This window comes from Limanda limanda, chromosome 15 (assembly GCF_963576545.1).
Source record: "Limanda limanda chromosome 15, fLimLim1.1, whole genome shotgun sequence".
NCBI lineage: Eukaryota > Metazoa > Chordata > Actinopteri > Pleuronectiformes > Pleuronectidae > Limanda > Limanda limanda.
The window spans coordinates 16804053-16827984 of NC_083650.1; the positions used below are offsets into that span (position 1 = coordinate 16804053).

General features: G+C 44.4%; 1 protein-coding gene across 3 annotated transcripts in view; it reads left to right on the forward strand.

The window, feature by feature from the left end:
- macrod2 (mono-ADP ribosylhydrolase 2) overlaps positions 1 to 23932 on the forward strand; it is a 423714-nt gene that overhangs the window by 121645 nt on the left and 278137 nt on the right. For all 3 annotated transcript variants that reach the window (XM_061086919.1, XM_061086920.1, XM_061086921.1), the window contains one exon: positions 5688 to 5717. In XM_061086919.1, coding sequence (XP_060942902.1) covers positions 5688 to 5717 — 30 coding nt within the window. The remainder of the gene's footprint in view (positions 1 to 5687; positions 5718 to 23932) is intronic.

Sequence of the window (23932 nt, forward strand, 5' to 3'; positions counted from 1 at the left end):
AGAGCTTTAGAGACACTAAAACTGAGAAGTTAAGACATGCTTTAGTCTGGATGGGCAGAAACAGAGATGTTTGGAACCTACAACATGGACACTCACAGCAGCTTGCTGATTGGGCCTTTTACGGTCACAACGTAACCTTTGCTTATCAAGCTCCTGTCACATGAACTCCGCTGGAAGAAAATAACCAGCAACGGTCTCGGCTAACAGTGGCACGCATGATCAATTACAAAGCGTTGCTGACCCTGTACTTTTTGCTGACAGCTGTGCAGTTAAATTCTGCGTTTTACAACGATACAGCCTCTCACACGCTTAGGAGATCTATTATTTGAGCGACCTGCAACAATTCCCGAATTCCAGTTGGATGCTCATGCCTTCCTGTTTACGACTTGAATGGTCACATGATATATGGTTCCCGGTGTGTCAGTATGGGCGGTTAACGCTGATGAGCCGAAAACGCTTTTTGTGGACATGAGTCATTTTGGTTTTAAATTGCTGCTTTCAAATGAAAACACATTAGGATGGATGTAGCCTTAAACTGACAAATATATATTTAAAAAAAAAATCTTGATTAAATACCTGTTAGATCAACAGACACAGATAACATAATTTTCCAGTGTCAGCCGTGGTTGATTTGAAACATTGCAACCCAATTTGTGTCTTTGACTCAGCAACCTCAAATCAATTTGCAACAGAGCAAGCAACCTGAACCATACAACTTTTTTTTATTAGTTTCCGTAACAGACTTTAATGCCGGAGTCACAGTGCACTGTTAACCTCTGAGCTCCTGGAGAGGCATGTGTGAGGCGGCTGAGGATAGGCTGGAGTGCGTGTTCCAAGGAGCCATATGCAAAGGGTTCAGCTAAGGTGGTGGGGACCAGAAGGTAGAGAGAGGATCTGTTTACCGCCTTGAGGTTTCGCGGTTATGCACTAGCACTCTCCATTTAACTGCATGATCTAGGGCTGTGCTGACGACACCAAACACGCAACCCAGATCCACGCCTCGCTGCCTTCTGCACACACAGGGCTCGCACGCCGAAGTGCACAGGACACTTTTATGAATGCTCTGCAAATATACGGTCACGCTGAGACAAGGGGCCGGCTTCACCATTCCCTTTTTTTTCTTCCCTCCACCGTGTTTGTGTCTGTGCTGGCTTCTTGACGCAGTGCCACAATTCATACACTGGAGCTGTCACGCTCCCTGGCTCGGCTTCTCTTATCAATATTTTCTCGCTGTGAGAATACACAGCAGAGGCCCCAGTGCACTGTCGTTGGCTGAGGGATATATGAGGTTACTGTGAGGGAGGGGGGGTGAAGGGGTTCAAAGGGCAGGCAGGAAGTGGGTGTTCCCATAGTGACAGTGCAGGCATGTGTTTGATGGGCCGGCCTAATGCCGTGGACCAGCAGTTCCTAATGACCTGCCATCTCCGGGCCGTCTGGGTGCCCTTCCACTGAGATTTATGGCCCATGTTGTGGTTACTACTGGGAAAGGCTCCCAGCAGCCCTCCTGACAAACTCCGAGTTACGGCCTCCTCCTCATAGGCTTCCCTTTTCCTCCTCATTTACCGGATCATTACGAACCTTTAAGGCTCATCTTTACCACTACAAAACATACGCAGCTTTCTGTGTAACATCAGAAGCTCAAAGATCACCGCGGCGATAGCATCTATGCAGAAAGGTGGAGATGTAGTCTGTTCTGTCCTTGAAGCAAAGAATTGATTCTTGGAATTCTCCCGGGGTCACACACACACACACACGCACCGGCAGGCCGTAGATAAAAGAGGATGGTAAAGTGAAAAACCCATTAAACACACATTCGAAGAGACAACTCCACGTGTAGGCGCTCAGCCGCTGTAGAAGAAACAGATAATGGTCTCCTGATAATACTAATTGTTGGCTCTCCCACTGTTTTCCCTATTGGCAGCATTGTGTTGATCCACCACAAGATAGCCAAACGGAGCCCAGGGCAGGCACAAACAGCGAGAACAGCTAGTTTATAATTAATACACACTATAAAATATGCATCACTCAGGATAATTGAAGCACTTTTCAGGCAAGTCATACTGAATAAGCTCACAACCTCTGGTAGGAAGAGCGTAGCGCTGCTGCTGGAGGTCTGCTCTTCCAGCAGCTGTTTGCTATTTGTCTCGCGTTTGAAGACAGATTGTTAAAGTGAGTGCCCGACCACTTTTAGATTTTAATGTCTCCCTCGATATGTATGGCTGTGGGCTGAGCTCACTGACTCCGTAGGTTAGAGATACTGTGCAGCCCGCGTGCCTGCACAGTGCGCCTAAAGATAAACTGCCAAAACATGCGCCATGACGTCCTGATCATTAAAAGGAGAGGATGCAGGGAGAGGGGGGAAATGAAAAGGCATAAAGCAGCGTTTCCACCACCCCTCCCGGTACTTCCAGATTTGTCAAACCCACTGCAGAGATGAGATGCCTGTCGAACGCTCCTCATCTCCCAGTGGGCGATCGCCGGGAACACACCGAGTCAGATGTGGTTAGAAAGCATCTGATATCTCAATGCTGCCGACAACCCCATCCACTACCACCACTACCCCACGTCACGCCGATCCACGCCAGCGCCGGAGAGTTGTCAGACTGATTAGCAGCCACATCTCCAATCTCTGATTAGGTGTGGAGTAAATGAAGCGCCCCCCTCAGGTATACATTTCCATAATGTCAGGTAATTAAACCCCAGTGTTTTAATAGCTCAGGAATAGAAAGGCTCCCCAGGAGACTCGACAATGATGATAGACTTTGCTGGAAAGTAGCATATTATTAGCTTTGCTTTGAACTGGTACTGAAACTATAACTTTTTATTGTACTGATAGATAGGTAAATAACACACTGAACACATCATAACAAAACCACTGCAGAGCACATTTGTTAGCATTTACTTTCAGATAAAAGGTGCCTGTGGGAACAAAAGCCTTAAAAACCTATCAAGCGATGGTTTTGTAATATGAACAGAAGAACCCGTTTAAACGAGGCCGTTGTGGAAATGATGCACATTTGAGTTGTGTGTTTTTTGTGCGTGCTGTTGATAGCTGTCAGATTCCAGAGCTCAACAAAAGCTGGGTGAGCACGGGTGTCTTTTTCATCACCGAAAAACCTGGAGAGGTGCTATTGTAAACATGACAGTGGATTGTCAGTACACCCCTGTTTGTGTTGCTGTTTTGTTGGTGTGTGTGTGTGTGTGTGTGTGTGTGTGTGTATATTATGCTCATACTGTATGCATGCACACACACACACACGCAAAACAAAAGCCCTTTGATGAAACAAAATTCTGCAGTGGGAAAGCTTTCTTTGTCTCGGTGCCCACTCATATGTGTGCTGCTCAAAGGAGAACAATGCCGCGCCATAATGGTGCCGCACAAAGGTGTGGAAACTGAGTGAACTCCAGTAGGTCCACACTTAATCAGGGGGACGAAAAAAATAATAATAGCCACAGGTCTGCGGTGTGATGGGAGAGCCACACGTTTACTATCTGTTGCGTGTGAAAGAAAACGTTTTATGAGAAATAATAGCCGTTTAAAAAAGGGGCGGTGTTCAGTGATCATGATAGCCAATCCTGTTGCCGGAGCTGGCGATCATTAAAGGCGTGTTGCAGGGAATGAAGGATTCTTCCAGTGGCCTCTGCGTGAACCAGACTTCAAACACATCCACTACCTACTTTCAGCAACACCCAAATTAACAGATGTACTTTAAATCCCCTCTAATCTTTCTCCTCTTATGTGCAACGGATATCTCCAACTGACAGATCGGGCAAAATGAAAATAGTTTCATTTTTAATGACGCGCTCTCCACTCGGGAGAGCAGTCGGATGTTACCTTCCGTTGAACCGGTACAACTGTGGTTAACGTAGGGAAGTGACACACTGGTGAATACTTAGTGTTCTGTGATCTAAACTGTCTTTAAGCCGACAACTGGCTGACAGTGACGTTCCTTTGGCCTCGTTTAAACAGATACATATTATTTTCTCTACATTGCTATCGCGATCATTATTCCAGCTTTGCTTGTTTGCTCTGAGCCGAACAAAGCCAGTGTGTTGACACCCCCCACTGTGTGTGGTTTTTCTAAACCTAGCATGCTGGAGCTCCTGAATTAGAGGCGTGACGTGTAACTCGACAGTGTCAGCGTCCGCCCTGCCATGCTGCCCCCCCCCCTTTGACACAAACATCGATCCGTCTCTGTGACCACCTCTGCTGTTGGCTTGTTACTGGAACAACACCGGTCCGTCTCTGTGTTTGTATCTTTTTTAATACAGGCTGTGTGAAAAAGGGCTTATTCGAGAGGGAAGCTTCTCTCTGTAAAGCTGCGTTCAGACGTGCACTGATGTCCAGACATTTCCCCAGAGGAGCTGCATGTGAGAATGCAAATGTTTGAGTCAGGTGCCCCCCCCCTCCATCCCAGTAGAATGTATGCATGAAAGAGCCAAACATGCAGAAGATGCCGGCGTACATGTCAACTTGGAGAGACAATGAAATTCAAGAGCTTTTTTGTTGGAGAGGGGTGTTTGTGCAGTAAACAAACAGCAGTGCTTTCTGCAGCGCAATTTATGCATCATGTCCCCCCCCCCCCGCCTCCTCTACTTATGGGCGCCACCCTTCGACTGAATGCTTCCGACATTTTCCCGTTGTTGTGAACACGTCTGACCCGACCAATCTGCTTCCTTCTTCATATGTAAAAGGCAAACTTCACAAAATGTCTGGACCCTGTTTCCAATACATTTTTACAGAGTTTGAATCAGAATGCAGCATTAGATCGGTAGAGAAGAGTTCCTTTCCATCGTTACGTGTGTTCCATTTCCGTAAAGAAACAAGCGCACCCCACAAAGAGAAGGCGAATTCTGGATCTCTATGTGGTACAGCAGTATCCGACTGTCTCAGTCCACAGGCCACTGTTAATTGTTTTTAATGGACCACATGTTTTATTGAGCCATACCCTTTGTCATGGTGCCAAGAAAGAAATCTGCCAAGGAGCGTATATTGAAATTAGCTGCTGACTGGATCACACGCTTGTTGCCAACTTGCAAATTTACTAATAAAAAAAATAAATGAGAAAGAACCCCCCCCCCCCCACACACACACACACACATGCACACAATTGAGCTATACACAATGATCATCTGTGTCTATGTGAGATGTGATGAACAGACTATTGAACTGGTTTCTCTGTTACTTGCTACAGCTGGATGATTGAGGTGGCGTTGTCGGGAGCAACCGTTAGAAACGCTGAATCTCGTATTGCTTGACTCAGATATCCAAATGTGCGATAACACGTTTATCTGAGAAAGTGTTGAATCTGTAACGAGACTGCATATATTCATTCAAGCCAATTGCAGGTTCTTCTTGGTGCTTCATACCCACACTACCCCCCCCCCCCTCTCTTCTCCACATAATCTCCCTAGCAGCTACCGCCTTGATCGGGGGAAATAAAACAAAGCGATAAAAGAAACTTCCCCAGTTTTCTTTTCAGTGCTTTGAAAATGTACTGAAACGACAGAGTGCTTTTTTTTTCCATGGGTCTTGTATAGGTTCAGATATTCAAATATGTGTATTGATGAAAAAAATCCGACTTGTACATTTTAAGACTTTTAACTACAATAGCCAGATATTGCTGACTGAACATTTCTCTCCTCTTTGACGTTTACTGATTCATGTTTTTCTCTCCTCTTTTCAGCTAACTCCAGTCTTCTGGGAGGAGGGGGAGGTGAGTGAACGCCTTTTGATTTTTCATCTTATCATTTCATCCTTTCTGTTCCTGTGGCATCAGAGCAATTAAAAGTTGCGCTCATCAGATCTGGCGAATGGCACATGTGTATTCTTCTCCGGGTTTGTGGCGGACATTAGTGTCTACTTAGTTTCAAGTGTCGGTGTTAAATGTGGCTGAACGTACGGCCAAAACATTAGAGCGTAGTGCGGAGCAACCTCGCAATGTGCCTCACTGAGAGATGGTCATTACTTTAGCCGCCTGCCGAAGAACATTATCATCAAAGCAACGGAGGAAATCCGAGGCAGCCGACCGTGGTGTAGGAATAATGGGGAGGGAACTCCCGGAATAGAAATCGACTGCCCAATCCCACTGTTCTTTTCCTCTGAAATTTGACTTTTACAGTGACATGATTGAAATAATCGTTCCTCAGCAAACTTAGATGAGTTGGGGTAATAAATGCACCCACTTATAAATGTGGAATGTTAATTTCCCAGTCTAATGTATTCTTTTTTTTTTTTACGGTATGTGGGAACGGTAAGACAATGAAACAAGGTCACTGCTTCATCCGAATCTGCTTATCCATCTGTGTTGACTGTCACTTTGAATGCGTCACCGTCTCCTGGGAGCTCCAGGCTGTATAGGTCGCTCCCAACCACAATACAAGACATTGGGACGTCGATCAAATACATCAACTAATACAGCATTTTTTGTTTTCTTTGCTGTTAAAATGATTATTCTAGGAGTTTGATGGTTTCTTTATGGTAAAAATAAACACCAACTTCACCAACATTTGCATTGTGGCAAATATTAAAGCGTCTATGTATAAATCTTACATCCATTCAGCCACTAGTTATTTTTTGTGATCATAAAGCTGAAAGTAGAAAATTACGTTTTTGCCTGGTTGTATTTTATGCAGTCAATCAAATTTTCCAAATTACAAAGTATATATATACAGTAGCAGTATATATTTTAAAATAATTACATAACATTACATTACATTTCATTTAGCTGACGCTTTTATCCAAAGCAACTTACAATAAGTGCATTCAACCCCGAGGGTACAAACTAAGAACAACAAGAATCAAGAAAGTACAATTTCTTCAAAAATAAAGCAAAACTACAAAATGCTATAAGTGCCATTTAAGTGCTACTAAATTGTTAGTTTCAAAAATTGGTAGTATTCTTTTTTTTAAATTTTTTTATTCAAGGTATAGTTGAAGAGGTGTGTTTTTAGTTTGCGGCGGAAGGTGTGTAATCTTTCTGATGTCCGGATGTCGGTCCAATAATGCTCTTTACTGGATGCCACTTCCTTCTTTGTCCTTTGCTGATTTATTCATTATGATGCAAACCTGAAATGTGAGTCATCAAGGGACGGACGCAGAGCAACATCCAAGCCACAGCAGAGTTAACGACGTCGTCCATGAGAGAGCACACAGAGCCGTTGAAGTCTTATTCACATCTAATCATGGAGCCTGGAGTGGCCCTCATCTTGTCTCACACACGGTTAAGACTGCAAATTCTCCAGCCGCTGTTGCGTGGCATTGCGGCATCCCAATCCGAATCAGTGACATGAAGAGGCCCTCGGCGCACCACCACAGAACTTCTGTGATTGAGATCAGAGGTCACGAACAGGCGTCTTCATAAACAAGCCGGGCCCTGTACAGCTGGGTGTACCGTCCCTCTGATTGTCTGTCAACTCTCCGTATTGATTTACCACGTACAGAGAGCAATTTTCACCGCTATTATGTTTTCATTATTGTTATTTCTTTTGCCAAATCACCTTTTTTACAGTCCTCTGAATAGACAGTGTAGCTGTGATGATTGATCCAGGTTCTTCTTCAGCTCATGACAGTCGTGAGGTCAGATTTGGGTTGCAAAGGGGCGGAAAGTTTCCGGTAAATTTCTGGAAACCTTCCGGAAACTTTCCATGGGAAGTAAAGCTCGGGAATTTTGAAAAAGAAAAAAAAAAACTACGCAAATTAAACGCGGAGCAATAAAAACATCATTCAAAACTCTATTTTAAAGATGTATGGAATGCAGCACACTGCACGTTGAATTTCAACCCTCCACTGAGCATTGTTCCATCACATGCACAGATAATTCCCAGCATCCTGCACACTTCAGCACTATTGAGGCCTGCTGTAGTGTGCAGGACTAGTCAGGTAAGTTTCGATGATATTACTGGGGAAAATATATTAGCATGCTGATTGAGGATTGTTCATCTAGCCTATTTCCATTCATTTATCCATCAATTGTAAAATACAACGATTCCAATTGTTTGGCTTACTAATATCTCTGGCATTGCATTAGTGTGTTTTTACAAACTTTTTTCTCATCTTATTCTACAGAACAATGCCACGTGCACTATCCCATGTGTGGAGGCATTTCACCCCATCCAATGTAGAAGGAAAGGCTGTGTACATTTGCAAATACTGTGCAAAGACCTATGTTAAGAATGACACAACGATGCAGAAGCATATAGTCAAGTGCCCAAAGTTTCCTCAGGGCTCAAATCAGCCTATGACAAAACAAAATGTTTATATTTATGTCTGTATATGACAAGGTTAATACAGTTAGTATAAATTACCCACAACATTTCCAGTTTATTCCCGTTAATTCCCGTTAATTCCCATGGAAAGTTTCCAACTTTGAAAATTTCCGGAATTTTGCAACCCTAGGTCAGATTGCTAGGTTTCAACACGGCAGCGGACGGAAACACACATTCGCTACAACACAAGATCTCACGCGTCAATTGCTGTCAGATTTAGCAAGCAAACATTAGAGTTGATTGTGACCTGCAGCTGTGCTTATTAACTCCAGAGGAATCCTAATTGTCACTGGTGCCATTTTTTGGGAGCAAAGCCTCCTTTCCTTCTTAATTGACTTCCAGCGATGCTATTCCTGCCAAGTTCCTGGCACGAGATGCGAGGTCAGTTAACTCTAAAACGTTAAGACACTTATTATGTCGTGTTAATCGTGACCACAACACATTAGTGTTATTTTATCATTTCTCGCGTGCGCGTTCTACTGCAGCTGTTTTTTTTGGTTATTTTGACAACGCTGAAGAATGAGGAGATAATTATTACCAGGAGAGAGATTATCTAGCAGAGAGCTGAAGATGTTATTCCTTCCTCAAAATAAAACTCTAAGCTGCTTCTCTTTTACACGGGGGCCAAGATGGGGTTTTATCTTCCAGTGTCTTTATCACTCGGAGGTGGCTGCTAAACCTGCAGAAGTGTTCTCTGTGCTCTCGCCGCGGCCCTCCCTCCAGCCTCTATCAGCGGTTTGGCATGTGAAGACCTCCTGCCTCGGTGGCAGCGACGATCGATGTGAAGTGGAGATGCGTTTTCGTATAGGCCCCCCCTTCCTTATCTCCCCAGCTGTCTTCTCTGGGCTTTGCGGAGGGGCAGCTTCACAACAGGATGATCCATCATGCTGGCCTCTCGCACCTGAGCCGGGTTTAGCTCTCACGGCTGTGGAGGTGGGTCTCCCGCCAGCGAGTGTGAAAAATGGACAGGGTCTTAAGTTTATGGACGGAAAGTTAGTTTACCACCTACGCACTTTTGCGAGCGGCGTGACTTTACATGGCTTGAAGGATTGTTTGTTATTTTGCTACGCGCGCAGGTATCTTTTGGAGAGAGAAAAGTTTCTCCTCTCTGCATTTGTTATCATTAATTTAAGTGTAATACGTGGTCGGTGTGTTTTGTTGGTTGTTAGCACAGCAACACGGGGCGGGTTTTAAACAAATAAATAAATCATTGTTCTGCCCTGATGGTCTATTAAATCCTTCAAAATCACGGATAGGAATTCTCTCCGGGTTGTATCTCCAGTTTTATATACACACTGGGGTTAACTAGAATAGCAGTGTTATCTGCGGTAGACTTGTTGGTCTCACTGGGATTTCCTACATACATGGGAGGGAAATAACCATGATCTCTGATAATAGAACGCTAAATGAGGCCTCTGTGAATAGAGGGTGATTATGAATGGAAGGTACAGGGGCTTGCTCGTGTGATGTGTGTCACAGCATGGCTGGATGCTGGCACGGTCCCAGAAGAATAGACCTAATGTAAACATCATGTTGTCTCTGCCCCCCCCCCCATACTCCCACCCCCACATTTGTCTCTCTCTCACACACCCGCTGACACACACACGCACGCACAGAAACACAGGCACCGCGAGCGTACACCGAGCCATGTAATGATAGCGTGAAGTCCTGTGTAGGCAGAGAGAGGCAGCTCCACTTCGCTTTGATGTCTCCATCCAGGAGGGGAATTGTCTCATTAGAATTCCAACCAGAACCATTGCCCATTTAGCACCCGGCTCTAACTAGACCACCCAAACAAATAGCTCCTCTCGTGGTGGGACTACTTTCTCTGCTCCAGTCGAGCAGCGGGGGCACTTGCACGCCTGTTTTGTGCATCCTGACTCGGGCTAATTTAGCCACAGGCCGCTAACGCTCACTGAGCTCACAAGCTTTTTTGTCATTGCTTACATAACCAAGGCTGTGGCGCTGGGTGCCTGGGGCTCGCCGGGCCTCATACGTTTCCTTAATAGTGGTATGAGTCATAGCAAGTACAAACACATTGTAATATATGGGATTAATTATGCTTGCGGTGATTGTGCCCTGGCTGTAGTGGTGGTCATATGGTCGCTTGCCCTTCTCTGAGACTAAAGATATCATGGGACGTAGAGTCGAGATGACATAACAAGGCAACTTGGCTTAGTTGCATCACGGAGAAAATCATGTGCACACAAATGCTGGTAAGTTACACATCTAATTAACAGAGGGAATACAACGTGCGATCTGTGACCTTTTGGTGAAATGTAAGAAGATGTGCTTACAGTCAATTTATTTGACCGCAGAACCACAACATCAGCACTGCTGTTTCAGTGTCTGGCTCTCACTACAACCGGGAGCTCCCCCCCACGCCTCACAAAAGAAAATGTTTCCAGTTTTGGACATCTGGGTAATCCTTTGTCAAGATTCCTAAGTCCTTCACTGTGCTTATCTCTATCGCCATTCGTTATGCAAAGAGCTCTGTTTTCTTTTCCTGTCACCTCCAGGTGAACCATTATCCTCTGTCTGGCTCCTGCCTCAGGCTTGTTTATTGAGTAGATTGGAGGGGGCTGCAGCCTGGTGTGTGGGGGGGGGGGTCGTGATGTAGGACAGTGTTATGTGACAGTTTCGGCATGGTGGCCTTATGTCCCTGTTGCAGCCCTCTCTCCGCTCTGTGGCAGCACCGGAACCTCCCCTGGTGATTAATCACTCAAAGATGACATATTATTCTCATAACTCATAAATTGCACACTATGCTTGACTGATGGTCCTCAGTTCACAGATGGTAGTAACCACCATTAGCATAAGTTATGACAGAGATAGCGTATTTCCCCACGGAGAAACCTAAATAATGTAAAATGATAAATGGAATGCAAAGATTCCTCAGTCAGCGCCGGGCGCTCGGGATTTATTTATCTCCACGTGTTTAACCAGCAGTTAGTGCGACTCTGATCTAGGTCCAACTTGTGCTGTAATGTTTTGTGCGCTTTTAAAAAGTGTGCTTGAGACAGCACTGATACAAATGTGAAACCCTGCTGTTGTAAACTATTTACTCTCCCAGAGCATATTGTATTCGCTTTCTCTGTCTTCGTCTATGTGATTTAATGTTAACGCTGTATATTTGCCTCTCTTTTTCAGTGGGTTGTGTTCAGGACAAGGCTTTTCCAATTGTACTCTTTCATGGTTGCTTTTTATAGCGCCGTCCAAATATGGGAGTGCCTTCTTGAATTGGCTTGAGCCAGTGATATTCATTTAAATAATTAAAATAAGAAAAAAAAGGTGTTTGAATTGGCCTCGTTCTTGCATAAGCAGAGAAGTCATTTTCTAAATTGCACTTACTTAGTAAAATTATAAAATAACTTAACGCCACACATCCCGAGTGTAATGCACTTCTAAGTGAGTGTATGCATTAACAGTGCCCTTTAAGGTTCTACTCAAGTGATGCCTTTATTACATGTGTGCCCCAGTATGCAGGCTGCATTGGGAGGAAGCCCGTCTGTGGCAAGAAGAAAATCTATTTATCATTCTTCTCAACGAAATGCCGTTCTCTGTTGTTTGAGCTATAACATTGCTTTCATTTTGAAGAGTCGTGGGTGCAAAGTGACTTTATATGCAATTATGTCGAGCACAGTGACATCTCAGCGGACAGCTAAAGGGAAACATCAGTCATCATATCGGAAAATGATTATCTGGGAAGTACCCCCATGCTGTCAGATCATCTCACCCAATTATTACACAGATGACGCAATTTAGAGGGCATCTCACTGAAATTAGCAGGACAAGGTCGGGGGGGGGGGGGGGGGGGTGGACTGCAGTTCGCCGTCCCCAAATAGTGATGGAGATTGCATTTCAGTGTGAAAGTGCTCTCTAATTCCGTCTCTCTCTCTCTCCCTCCTGCCACCACGAGCGGCCCCGCCCCCACCCCACCAATCAGAAGTGATGGATGGACTAATTGATGCAGAATGAGTGGGCCATTCATTTCGGCGCACAACAGTGGGTTCCATATTCCCGGATTAGCGTTGCATCATAGTGGGAAGGGAAGAATAAATGGGCGAGGGAGCCGATGAACGCCAAGAGGGAGGTAGAGAGGGGGACAGTGCGAGGAAGGGGTTATGAAAAATGTAGAGACAAAAGGAGGCAGAGAGAAAAAGATGATGAGCGGCGGTAACAGGACCGGTCAGTTGTGTAGCGCCGAGCTTACGAGACATGAGAGAGCGCTCCGGGGGATTTATGGAGAGGTGTGGATCTGCGGACATGAGCGGGCGAGAGGGGCATATAGCTGCCACATGTGCTGCTATCTCTCTCTCTCTTAGTCTATGAATGATTCATCTCTGTCCCCATGTATAAATCAAGCTGCCGGCCGTCGCCCGCGGCAGTCATGTCATTAGCTAGTTGACGGCCTCACTTGATCTCTGGCACTGCAATGTGGGCGAAGAGAAAGGGCCTAACTTTAATAAGGCGTCCAGGAATCAGCATATGCGACTGCACGGAGCTTTCTGTGGTGGAGCCTTAGTGGGACCAACCAGGACGCACTTACTCAGAGAGACTTTTCTCCTCTGACACTCACTGTGGCACTTTGTTACCAAATGGAGCGTTTCCTGGAAACCACTCGAGATAGTGTGTGTGTGTGCAATGCAGAACTTTCCCAAAGTGTCTGTATTATGCAAACTGTATCTCAAATTGTTGTTGATTGTGCTTGACAGCTGGATTCTCATTGCATGTGTAAAACTGTTTTAAAAACTTTGTAGCTACACAGTTTGAATAAATTAGAGATAATGCGAATTGCAAGTGCTTTGGAATTTTTTAAAAACACGAGTTGACTTTATTGACAGAGTAAGTGTATTTTTTTTTTCTTCTTTAGTGTGCAAAAACCTTGTCTTAGCTGGTAGTGATATGTATGTGTGTCTAGGGACGGGAATCGGCAGTGACCTCCCGATACGATACTATCACGATACTTAGGTGGCGATACGATATTTATTGCGATTCTTTGGGTATTGCGATTCTTTGGGTATTGCGATTCGATATTACGATTTCCTGGGATTTCTTTTGGTTATTTTTTTGTTTTAAATACTGGACCATGGAAAACTCAATTCACTTAGAGCTTTACATGTTTTATTTCAAATATTAACATTAACTTAATGACTGCCGGGCAGCCAATAGAGAAAATAAATAAAAATGTGCCCTATTATTGTATAGCCCCTGTCAACTGCACACAAACTGACAGATTAAGAAATGTATGCCACTTAGGCTACTTTTAAACAATAAATAAAAGGTAAATTAAACAGAATGAATAAAAGTTTACTTAAAATATATACTTTGAAATAAACAAAAAGTAGGCTATTGTTGTTTGCATGTAGGCGATACTAAGCTTGTGCTTGGGTATGTTTAGATTCTTGTGCAAAAACAAGAGCTGGTCAACATGCTCTGGGGTGATGTTGCTCCTCCAATATATCCCCCCGGTATAAACCAATAAATATGTTTCAAAAAAAAAAAAAAATTTAATTTTAAAAAAATCGATTTCGGAGGCAGCATATCAATTTAAAATCGTCATTCACAAGAATCGCGATTTGTAACTGAATACATTTTTTCCCCCATCCCTATGTGTGTCTGTGCCAGAAACACCACCAGAAATTGTCAGAAAACCTACCAACAGACTTTCAGTATAATTTTCAGACTTACACAGAGTCACACAGCCTTTCGCCACTGAGGGGTCATTTGAAGTATTCCTACCCTCCAGAATCTCTCCCACCATATATAGAACCGGAGGACTGAGATTGTCGGGCGGGCCTTATCAGTTTGAAATGCTATAGCTCTGCCAGCTGCAGCTCCAAACCTCCGGGCAGTAGTTGAGCCTCGAGGCAGCTGAGGCTCTGGAGTCTGAAACATTTAAATGATCAAAAAAGTCTTGTATATTTGATTATAATTGTTTTTAAAGTTCGAGTATGTACTCTTTTTTTCATTAATTCTTAAGCCAATGCACACATTTTTGCCTGCAAGGAAACTATGCAACTATACAATAGGCCATCTTGACTTCTTTGAAACATTTAGATGAAAATAAATATAGGTGATATTGCAATCAGGTCGTCTCCTTCCCTCTGGCTGGCTGTTGTAAACATATTGCAGCTGGTTGTTTTCCTTTGTGTTTGACCTCTGCAGCCCTCTCTCTCCATTCTGTCCTCTCTCTTCTCCTTTCTCTGAAAGGAAAAGAACGTGACCTTTGACTTCAATCAGAGGACGTGACCAGCGATATTCTGCGTTCCAACAGTGCCCTTACGTATATATCAACCACTTAGTGATTCACTTCCTTTTCTACAACAAAGGACCAGCTCCCCTTTTTAAGGACTCTCCACCTTGTTCGGTTTTCTCCCCCCCTATTGTAGACAAAGTGAGAACACCCACTGCTGGGCTCGAGAAGTGGGCAAGAAAGTGTCAATTTAGTTCTCTTCCACAATGCCTCACCCACAACCCCCCCTCTCATGTGCCTGGAACAGCATTTCTGGGTCAGTTGTTGAGATTTTAGACAACTCAAAGCATTCCCCACCCCGGTGTCAGAGCAGATCTGTGTCCAACACAGGCTTTATCGTGGCAGTTTGGGGGTAGATTGTGCATTTGGTCTGTCCATTTTCTTTTGCATTTGGTGCGTCTATTATTTATACGTTTGTATGCAACTGTGTGTGTGTGTGTGTGTGTGTGCTAGTGTGAACGTGTCCGTGCCTGCCTCTGCTCACATTACGACATGTCAGTGTGTCCGTCTCAATCTAAAAGTGTTTGTGTTTGTGTGCGTGTGTGATTCTTATTCTGGGATAACTGGACGCTGAGCCGTCTTGTCAGTTGACTCAGTGGTCAGTTTTGGTCCCACTGCCCCCAGCAATACAGAATGGAGTGATGAGATCTGACAGACGGGGACAGCTCTTAGCAGGGCACTACCCTGTCCAACAGTCTCCACCAATAGCAAGGCTGCTAGGAGAACATCACAAGAGGATCTGCGAGCCTGGCCACATGCTCGCCAATGATTCAGAGCAGGCCGACATGCCAATATACCAATCATACCAAACCCTATTATTTTCAAAGTGTTTTCTCAAATTGGACTCTGGGGAAACTCTTGCAAAATATATACTGCTGGAATGACAGGCATCTCGTAACAGACATGTTGGGCAGAAGGTAAACGGAAATCAAAACATACACACCCAATTGTTTATCAAAATCCGGATTTTCATTGGACACCCTGAACTGAGTCGTGGCGCTCTATAGCCGCTTTAACTACGGTCAAACAATCCAACCACATCTGGCCTTTGTGTGGAATTGGGACTGGATTCATCTCGGGAACAACGTGCATCAGCTTGTTTGGTGATTGTTTTTTTGCACATCTGACAAGGTTTTCCGGTGCATTTGTGGTGTCAAACATGAGTCACTGGGGGAAAAAACAAAGGTACACTTTTACTGTCAACACCAAAGGAGTACATTTTCTTCTTTTAGCCTCATTAAAAAAAAAATTGCACTAACATTTCTGTGCAAAAAATGGGTACGAAACAGCCACCATCAAAACTACTGATTTGGTTTGCTTTGCCTTCAATACGATTTATTTCCTTAGATCAAGGGCTCCTTCCCTTCCATCCACTATCTATATCTGGGAGCGCTGAAGGTAATTGAGGAACCAGTGAAGATCAATGGAAGAAATTAGCAGGACATTGCCATTAAGCAGAGCCAGTAAATCAATAAGCAGCCACCAGACCAGGCTGAATAACCTTATTTTGGCAGCCATTTAGTTTGGACAAACTCATTATTTTACAGTTTTAATGGACACTGTAAACAGCCAACACATGCACGGACACACACACACACGTACTTGCCCTCGGCCCGGGTGCGGGTGATTTATAATTCCGCTGCATTGTTGTTGTTTGGTGTTAATTTGAACATGTGGTATGTGCCCACACGCGGAATATGTGCCGGGAGCTGGGTGGGGTTGTAACAGCTCCTAAATTGCTCAATTTTATCGTAAATGTACCATGTATAATTATGGTATGTTAACTATAGTTGGCTGGTTGAGTTCTATTGTGCTGCTTGCTCTACAGCTGAGGCCCACACGCACACTGCCAGGCTCCTGGGGTTTTGCGCTGTCTAAACAGTGCATGCCATAATGCCACTGTAACCACTACGCATCAGAAAAGCCCTAATTGCTCTCAAGTACCTGGTGTTTACAGTAGCGTTGGGTAGGGGTGGGAATTGGCAAAAATCCTGCTTCTGCGATATATTGCGATACTGCAAGTATTGCGATTCGATTCTGCGATATATTGCGATTCATGTCCCCCATATTATTCAAAGGCATTACAAAAAATGAGGAAAATAAGACTGCTCAACTCACTTCAAATGTCACATTTAATTCTGTGAACAACATTGTCTTCTACACATTAACTGAAGTGCAAAAACTAAGAAAGGGTAGTGCAAAAACTTTGTTCTTGAACATTCAGGACACAGGACCTTTGTAATTATTTTCTGAATAGGAGACCTCTCACATGAACACTGAGCTCCCAGCACATAACTTACAATTATTTTAATACAATTCAGTAACATAAAGCAGGCATAATAGAGTAACATATGCCTGAGAATAATCATATAAATAAGAGTAACCTAGAGCTTCAATCAAATTGAGAAAAATAAAAAAATGTGTACTACTAGAGTCCAATCCAGTTGGCTGCAAGGTCATGACCCAAAATGTTAAATTCATTTTGGAATATTGGCATTTTTGTTCAGAAAAAGGAGTTGGTCAACATGCTCATATGTTAAAGTGCTCCTCTGGGCCGTTACTGTATCTCCTGCAGTGGAGAACATCCTTTCCGCAGACACACTAGGTGTCTTTTAAACTCTGAAACTCTCCTCGTCATGCTTTGCCAGCCAGGGGCTGTTACATATATAATTGTAAATAAAGTATTATTTTTTTTTTTTTTTTTAAATATTGCAATATTTGTGCTACAGTATCGATATAATCGCGGGCGCAAAATATCGCGATACTGAACAGAATCGATTGGTTGGGGGGCTGTATGGATCTTAGGCCTGAGCGTGTGGCAGGTGCACTGATAAAAACGGGTGTTTAAACCTGCAGTGAGCGCAGAGGCAGGACAATATTCGCGTGAGCATCTCCAAAGCGCCGGTTGCTGGCTGATTGGTGGCACTCCTCTGACACTCTCCGTGCACAGGCTGACCTGCTGTGGTGGCCTTTTGCCAACTAGTAACAAACTGTCAGGCTCCCTGCATCTCTCACGGGGCAGCCTAGTTAGCTGTGTGTGACAGGCCACTTGCCTACAAGTGAGGTTTCAGCCCAGGGAGGGCAGAGCGAGCTCCAGAGGGAAGCTGTCATCTTTTTTTGTCCGACCACAGGGAAGAGGAGGAGTTTTTTCTCTCTCCCTCTCCTCTTCCGTCTCTTCCTCTCTCCCTCCATCTATCCTTCAGTCGGTGTCACCCTGTTCCCATGGTGCAGATCTTCACTTTCCCAGTGTCTGTTATGCTCCTCTCAGCCTGGCTGTGCAGAATAAACAGGCGGGTGTCAGAGGATGAAACGCCGTGCATCCCCTAGGAGCTGGGCCCGTAGTTATGCTAACCCCCCCCCCCCCCCCCCCTTGCTGTTGCCTCCAGAGGGCCACAGCAGCCATCCCAGTATGCTAGCTGAGAGTTACACGGAGATAGCCAATTGCACTGAGGGGAAAGGCGCGCTATGTGTCCTTCCTGAGGGAGAGATGAGCGTTCGTACCACAGGGATGATGCCCACCCCTCCACCTAATCCTCTTTTCCCAGACACTTCATTATCACTCGCACTCTGCAGCTGGAGCACGCGTGTGTCTGCAGGACGATCTCTGAGGAGAGCCACCTAAGCTTCACGTCAAGGCGAGAGAGAGAGGAAGAAGTTTTTGCTGAAGAGGGGGAAAGGGTGTGGAAAAAGGAGGGAGGGGGAACATTGTATGGGGTGATATACGCAGGGTAAAAAAAGTACGCTGGAGGTGGAGAACAGATGTCAGGCATAGCGGGTGGCAGCGGGAGGAAAGTTTTGCATAGAGTCCCGCCCCCTTTTTCATATTCATGAGTTTTCACAACACAGTCAAGTAGCAGGTAAAACCCAGAAGGGATACGGATAGAGCAGATCCTTTCTTCATCGAACATCAATTCTAATCTAAAATATTACATGACCTGCCTTTCTCACTCAGTGAAATAATACGCATGAAGGGAAAAACATCATCATCTATTTAATGATATCTGTATATTCAAGGAGGAAATCTTCAGTAATAGATTGATTTTTCGCTTTTCACAAAGCAATTAATGCTGCTATACATGTTCCTTTGTGTGTTGGCCATGTGCAGAGATGTCTGCTGAGAAGAAGATTAATTTCTGAGTGCGAGAGTGCAGCAGTGCTATTTGAGCCCACTGAAACATGTTGGCTCTCCACTGTGAGACTCGCATTAGCACATGCCATAATTGATGGAGGAGCATACTTAGCAGTAATAATGGGCATTATAGGGGGTGGTATCAAGACATTACTTTCAGAAAGCTCTAATTAAGCATTTTCGCGTGCATTCGGTGTGGAACCGACGGTCCGGTATCATCAGGAATGCTTCCTAAGCCGCGGATAAACACCGCGCTTGCCAATCAGTTTGCTCTGGGCCTCCCATGTGCAGGGAAAATAAACAAGTTCATCAAACAGTGAGAGACAGAACTCCTCTCCGCTGACTCTCGTCCTGGCCCCGATGAAACAGCAATCAGCTCAGTACCATGGGGAGCCATTGTGTTTGCAGTGGGTGGGTGGATAGACTGCTGCTAGCAAGGGGAGATTAAACCTTTGAGACCAGCTGGGAGATTCCCACCACCAGCCAGTTCCACCTGTGAAATTGCAAACAGCACCGTGTCCCTTCCCGCCGACCTCCGCGGCCGCCGGAGTGATCAACACCACGCTGACACTTTCCCAAGGCACTTCAATCACGTGTTTGTTACACGTGGACATGTGACTACGTTGGCGGTGGAGGTACGACAAGCACACACAGCTGTAGCGCTGATCCCTCTCTCTCTTAAATGTGATTTACCTCCCCCCCCTGAAAGGTCAAGCTGTGGGTGGGAAACAGAGGAAGTGGTCAACCTGGATGCAACTTTCCCAACAACTTCAACCTCCCAAGTTCACTTCCTCCCGTGCCAATTGATTGAAATCCTACACTGACTTCTTCAGATTTCACTGCTAGCGCCTCAAAGATTAGGCCCCACTTGTTATTCCTAAAGTAGCTGTTTTTCCAGACAGGATTAGAGCTTTTATTGATTACTGGAGGTGTTCTGAGCACTTAAGTACGAGTTTCCAAATAGAAATTTAAAAAAAAAATGTGTTTAAACTCTTTTCAAATTTCACAATTAAAGTATGAAGCGTGGTGTGCTCTGAGGAAGGCCACAGTTTCAATGCCATCACACTTTACCGAACCTAGTTCCATGAATAACGACAGATTTCTTACCTCCAGTCAACTGTGCTCCTAAAGCTGGTTAATCTTCGTGTCAGTCAGCATCATGGAGGCAGAATTGCCTAATTACCCCTACGTGATTGGTTGCAACCTGGATGCAACTTTCCCAACAACTTCAACCTCCCAAGTTCACTTCCTCCCGTGCCAATTGATTGAAATCCCACACCGACTTCTTCAGATTTCACTGCTAGCGCCTCAAAGATTAGGCCCACTTGTTATTCCTAAAGTAGCTGTTTTTCCAGACACCATGTTCCGTGTACTACATAAAACAGTAAGCCTGCAAGAAAACACTGCAGGATAGAGTGTGAATACGAGTCTCAGCCGACAGCCCTGGAACGTGTTTCTCCCCCTTGGTGGGCAGCGGAGAAAACCTCACCAAGCGTGACAATAACAGAATGCCAAAACATGGATTGGGCCAAATGAGCTGTGAACGCAAACAAAGTAGTGAATTTGTTCTGTGGTGTACGGGGTGGACATGTGTCCCCTCAGCATGTTAAATACTGCACACAGCAGTACTGACAGACGGGCAGCCCGTGGTAAAAGGAAGAATAATTACGGTGCGATAAAAGACGAGACAGAAAGACAAAAGGTAAAGCGAGCTAAAGAAAGCACAAGTGACAAGCAACCCCGGGATGTGTATGTTAATCATCCCGGCACCTCAGCGTTTGAGAGCTTTTGTGTGGGAAAGCTTTTCTAGGTCCCACCTGAGATTTGTCATGCTTTATGGTAAATTATTGAGGCATGAGCAGCAGCAGTGGAATGGCTGTTTTGTTTTGTCATCCTCCTGGGAAGCGTTCTTTTTCTGGCCTGCTTAAAACTTCACATTAACTTATGAGTATTAATTTGAATTTGTCTCCGACTTGTCTTTGTATCCGTGCGCTGTTCTTCCCGGAGCAGGCAGGGTGCCCGCACCGTCTCTGCAGTTCTTAGTCAGGCGCAGCTGTTAAATGTTTTATTTACCGAGCCTTGATGAGATAAGAGCCGAGTGTTTGGGAATGTCTGTCTGAGGACATCAGCATGGCTCTCTGTGTGTGTGTGTGTGCCTGTGTAGAGGCCTCCTCTAAGTGCTGATTGGTCATTTGGCTTCAGTCCCCCAACACCTAAATTGACTTTTAGAGCAACTGAGGAAGACCATAAACAGACGCATCCGATGGCAGGGCTGGACTGAGAGGAAACAAACAAACCCCCCCAAAAAAATCCTAATAATACACAACCCTTTTGAATCGTTCCGCTGGGTTATTCTACAAATAGGGTTGTCAAACTTTTAAGTGTGTTGCTGTGTAGCTTGGAGCTGCACAGCTTGTAGTGCTGGACCGTCGTGTACGTAGCCGTGTTTTACTCGCTCGCTTGCTCCATGTGAGACTGGAGAACGAGCAGCTAAGGAATCAAACGGGCCAAACTGCATGGAGAATGGATCTGTGCTGGGTGGCTTGTTAATTCTCCAGCGTGCCTCCTGAGGTGAATCGCTCTCGATGCGGACGCCGCCTTTGATCATTCACAAAGCATGTTGCAGCAAGGTCTGCACCGGCACCCGACAGATGGTCATTAAATCGTGCGTTTTATTTTAATGGAGCTTTTTAAATTCCTGCAAGATCTTGCGCGCGCTTTTATTGCTGCCACTCAGGATGGCTGCCATGCTGATCAGGAACACGCAGAGCCTGTTTTGTGCGAACGCCAGTTAGACCTGATAGGAAAAGATATGTGTGTACTAACATTTCATTAATTCTAACTGAACACAAGGTTTTCTCTTACTCTCAGAGCCCACTGTGGGGTATAGGTGTTAGAAAGGATTAGAGCTTTTATTGATTACTGGAGGTGTTCTGAGCACTTAAGTACGAGTTTCCAAATAAAAAAAATAAAAAAATGTGTTTAAACTCTTTTCAAATTTCACAATTAAAGTATGAAACGTGGTGTGCTCTGAGGAAGGCCAGAGTTTCAATGCCATCAAACCCTACCGAACTTAGGTCCATGAATAACGACAGATTTCTTACCTCCAGTCAACTGTGCTCCTAAAGCTGGTTAATCTTCGTGTCAGTCAGCATCATGGAGGCAGAATTGCCTAATTACCCCTACGTGATTGGTTGGAGTGCAGAGGTGGAAATGCATGCCATCTCGTAGGCATTTAAATCTCTGACCTCCACCGGCTATCTCAGTATGGAAGGAAACAAATGATTGAATCTCCTTTGGGCAGAGGAGTGGAAAGCTTCACGGTGCAACTCAGAAACCAGTGCTGTGTCTGTTCTGCACACGCTTGTTTGAAATTGACAGTTTTCTCGGCCTGTGGTAAAGCTTCTTTCTGAAACTGTCAAAGCGTCGTGCAGTAACTGAGTCGTGTAAAGATCGGCTGCAGAAGCCTGAAGCCACACCACAGCGACCGATCAAATAGTTCTTCACCTGTTTATTCACTTTGGTGAAGCTGAAACCATACATTTGACAATAAGTTGTCATTGCCGTTGTTGTGAACGCGCTGTGGTCAACGCCACTTACGTTGATGTGTCCCAGCTGCTGCTGCTACAGAGCGTTGGTCTCCTGTTAATTCAAATAATATTAATACTGAACATATATTGTGCCCAATTCAAATCAAATTCCAAACGGCACTTCCCTGGGCCCTTACCAATACACACACCAAGTGTGAATCCGATAAACTGAACGGATCCAGAGATACGCGAGCCACACGCAGACAGAGATTTGTGGAATTAATAGATAGATAATGAACAACTGGTGATACAATTTGTGTCCTGATCTACAAATCCAGAGCATTTGTGGTTTATTGAGATTTTACTGCTTGTGTGATCAAACTTGATATTTTCACTGGGTTATCACAACAGGCTGTTGATCTCGGCATATATTCGACAATTTGTTTTCATCTACTCAGTGTCACAGCAAAACAGAATTTTCGGCTTTCCCTTTCACACGGTAATAGCAATATTTAGCATTGGTTGTGTGTAACCATCTGTTTATATTCTTGCTCGTCCATGCAGGTGTGCCTCCCTCTTTTTGTGTCACCCCCCCAGATTGAATATGCCTGAATTTGCATCAAATGTAATTCTTCATGGCATTTCAAACTGTTGCTAATGAAACGTTCTGCAGCAAGCACCCACACAAACTCGCCCACATCAAATGATATTGTTGTTATTTTGTGAGTGAGAATGGAGCTGCAGCATGTACCCTTTGCAACTCCTTTCATATTAACAGGCAAGATGAGGGACAAAGGCTGTGTATTATATTGGCATGGGGGCCAAAGTTCCTGACATGGCAATTTGCTGTCTTTTCTTTCGGGTGAGAGGTGACAATAGGGTCGCCGAAGCCTCAATTTTGGTCCCCGTGTGCTGCAGCGTGAAAGCAGCTTGGCTTTTTGCCCTTGGGGTCGGTGCGGAGATCTCAAACACCACGACTGATGAGCACTAATCTGGCCTCCTCGGCAAACACAAGCCTTTCTCTGTAACCTTCAAGCCGTGAAACACAATTTACAGAGGCGGCAGGGGGTCGAGGGTACCGTGATGTCAACAAGCAAACGGGGGAGGGGCTCTCACAGTGTACATCCAGAGCATTTACATGGACTGTATGTGATGATTCTTGCTTTCGAGCGTTATCTGCTTTATTGTCGATGTTTATTTCATTTCACTTTGACAGGTTAGGGTAATAAGTAGGCTATATATAACATGTCGGATTATCTTTGGAGAGAGCTATTAAATTGGCCAAGAACTCATATATAAACCTTTTTTAACACATCTTTTGCATGAACATCATTTTTTTAGTTGATTCCTTATTATACTAATTATTAGTCATTTTCAAGATGTTTGCTAATGGTTTCTGATTCGTGGGGACTAAACATGATTGCTACAAAGGATACACTCTACATTAACATTTACAAATAAATACCAAAGCATGCAATGAATACAAATTTTAAGTTTTTGTTATTTACATGAGTGCAGTTGTCTTTAAACAATGATAAAGATGTTGCGTTGGGACGCATATTGATGCTTTATTCATAGCATTATATTTTTAGACATTTTTAATATGCACTTTCTCCACTTATGCAAATGTTGGTGGATTTTAGAAACCACTTAATTTACACAGTATATAGTGTATACTGTGTAGTCAAATATTACCCTATACAGTGGGGTTATAAGAGTTTCACAAAAGCAGAAATTATGAAAAGTATT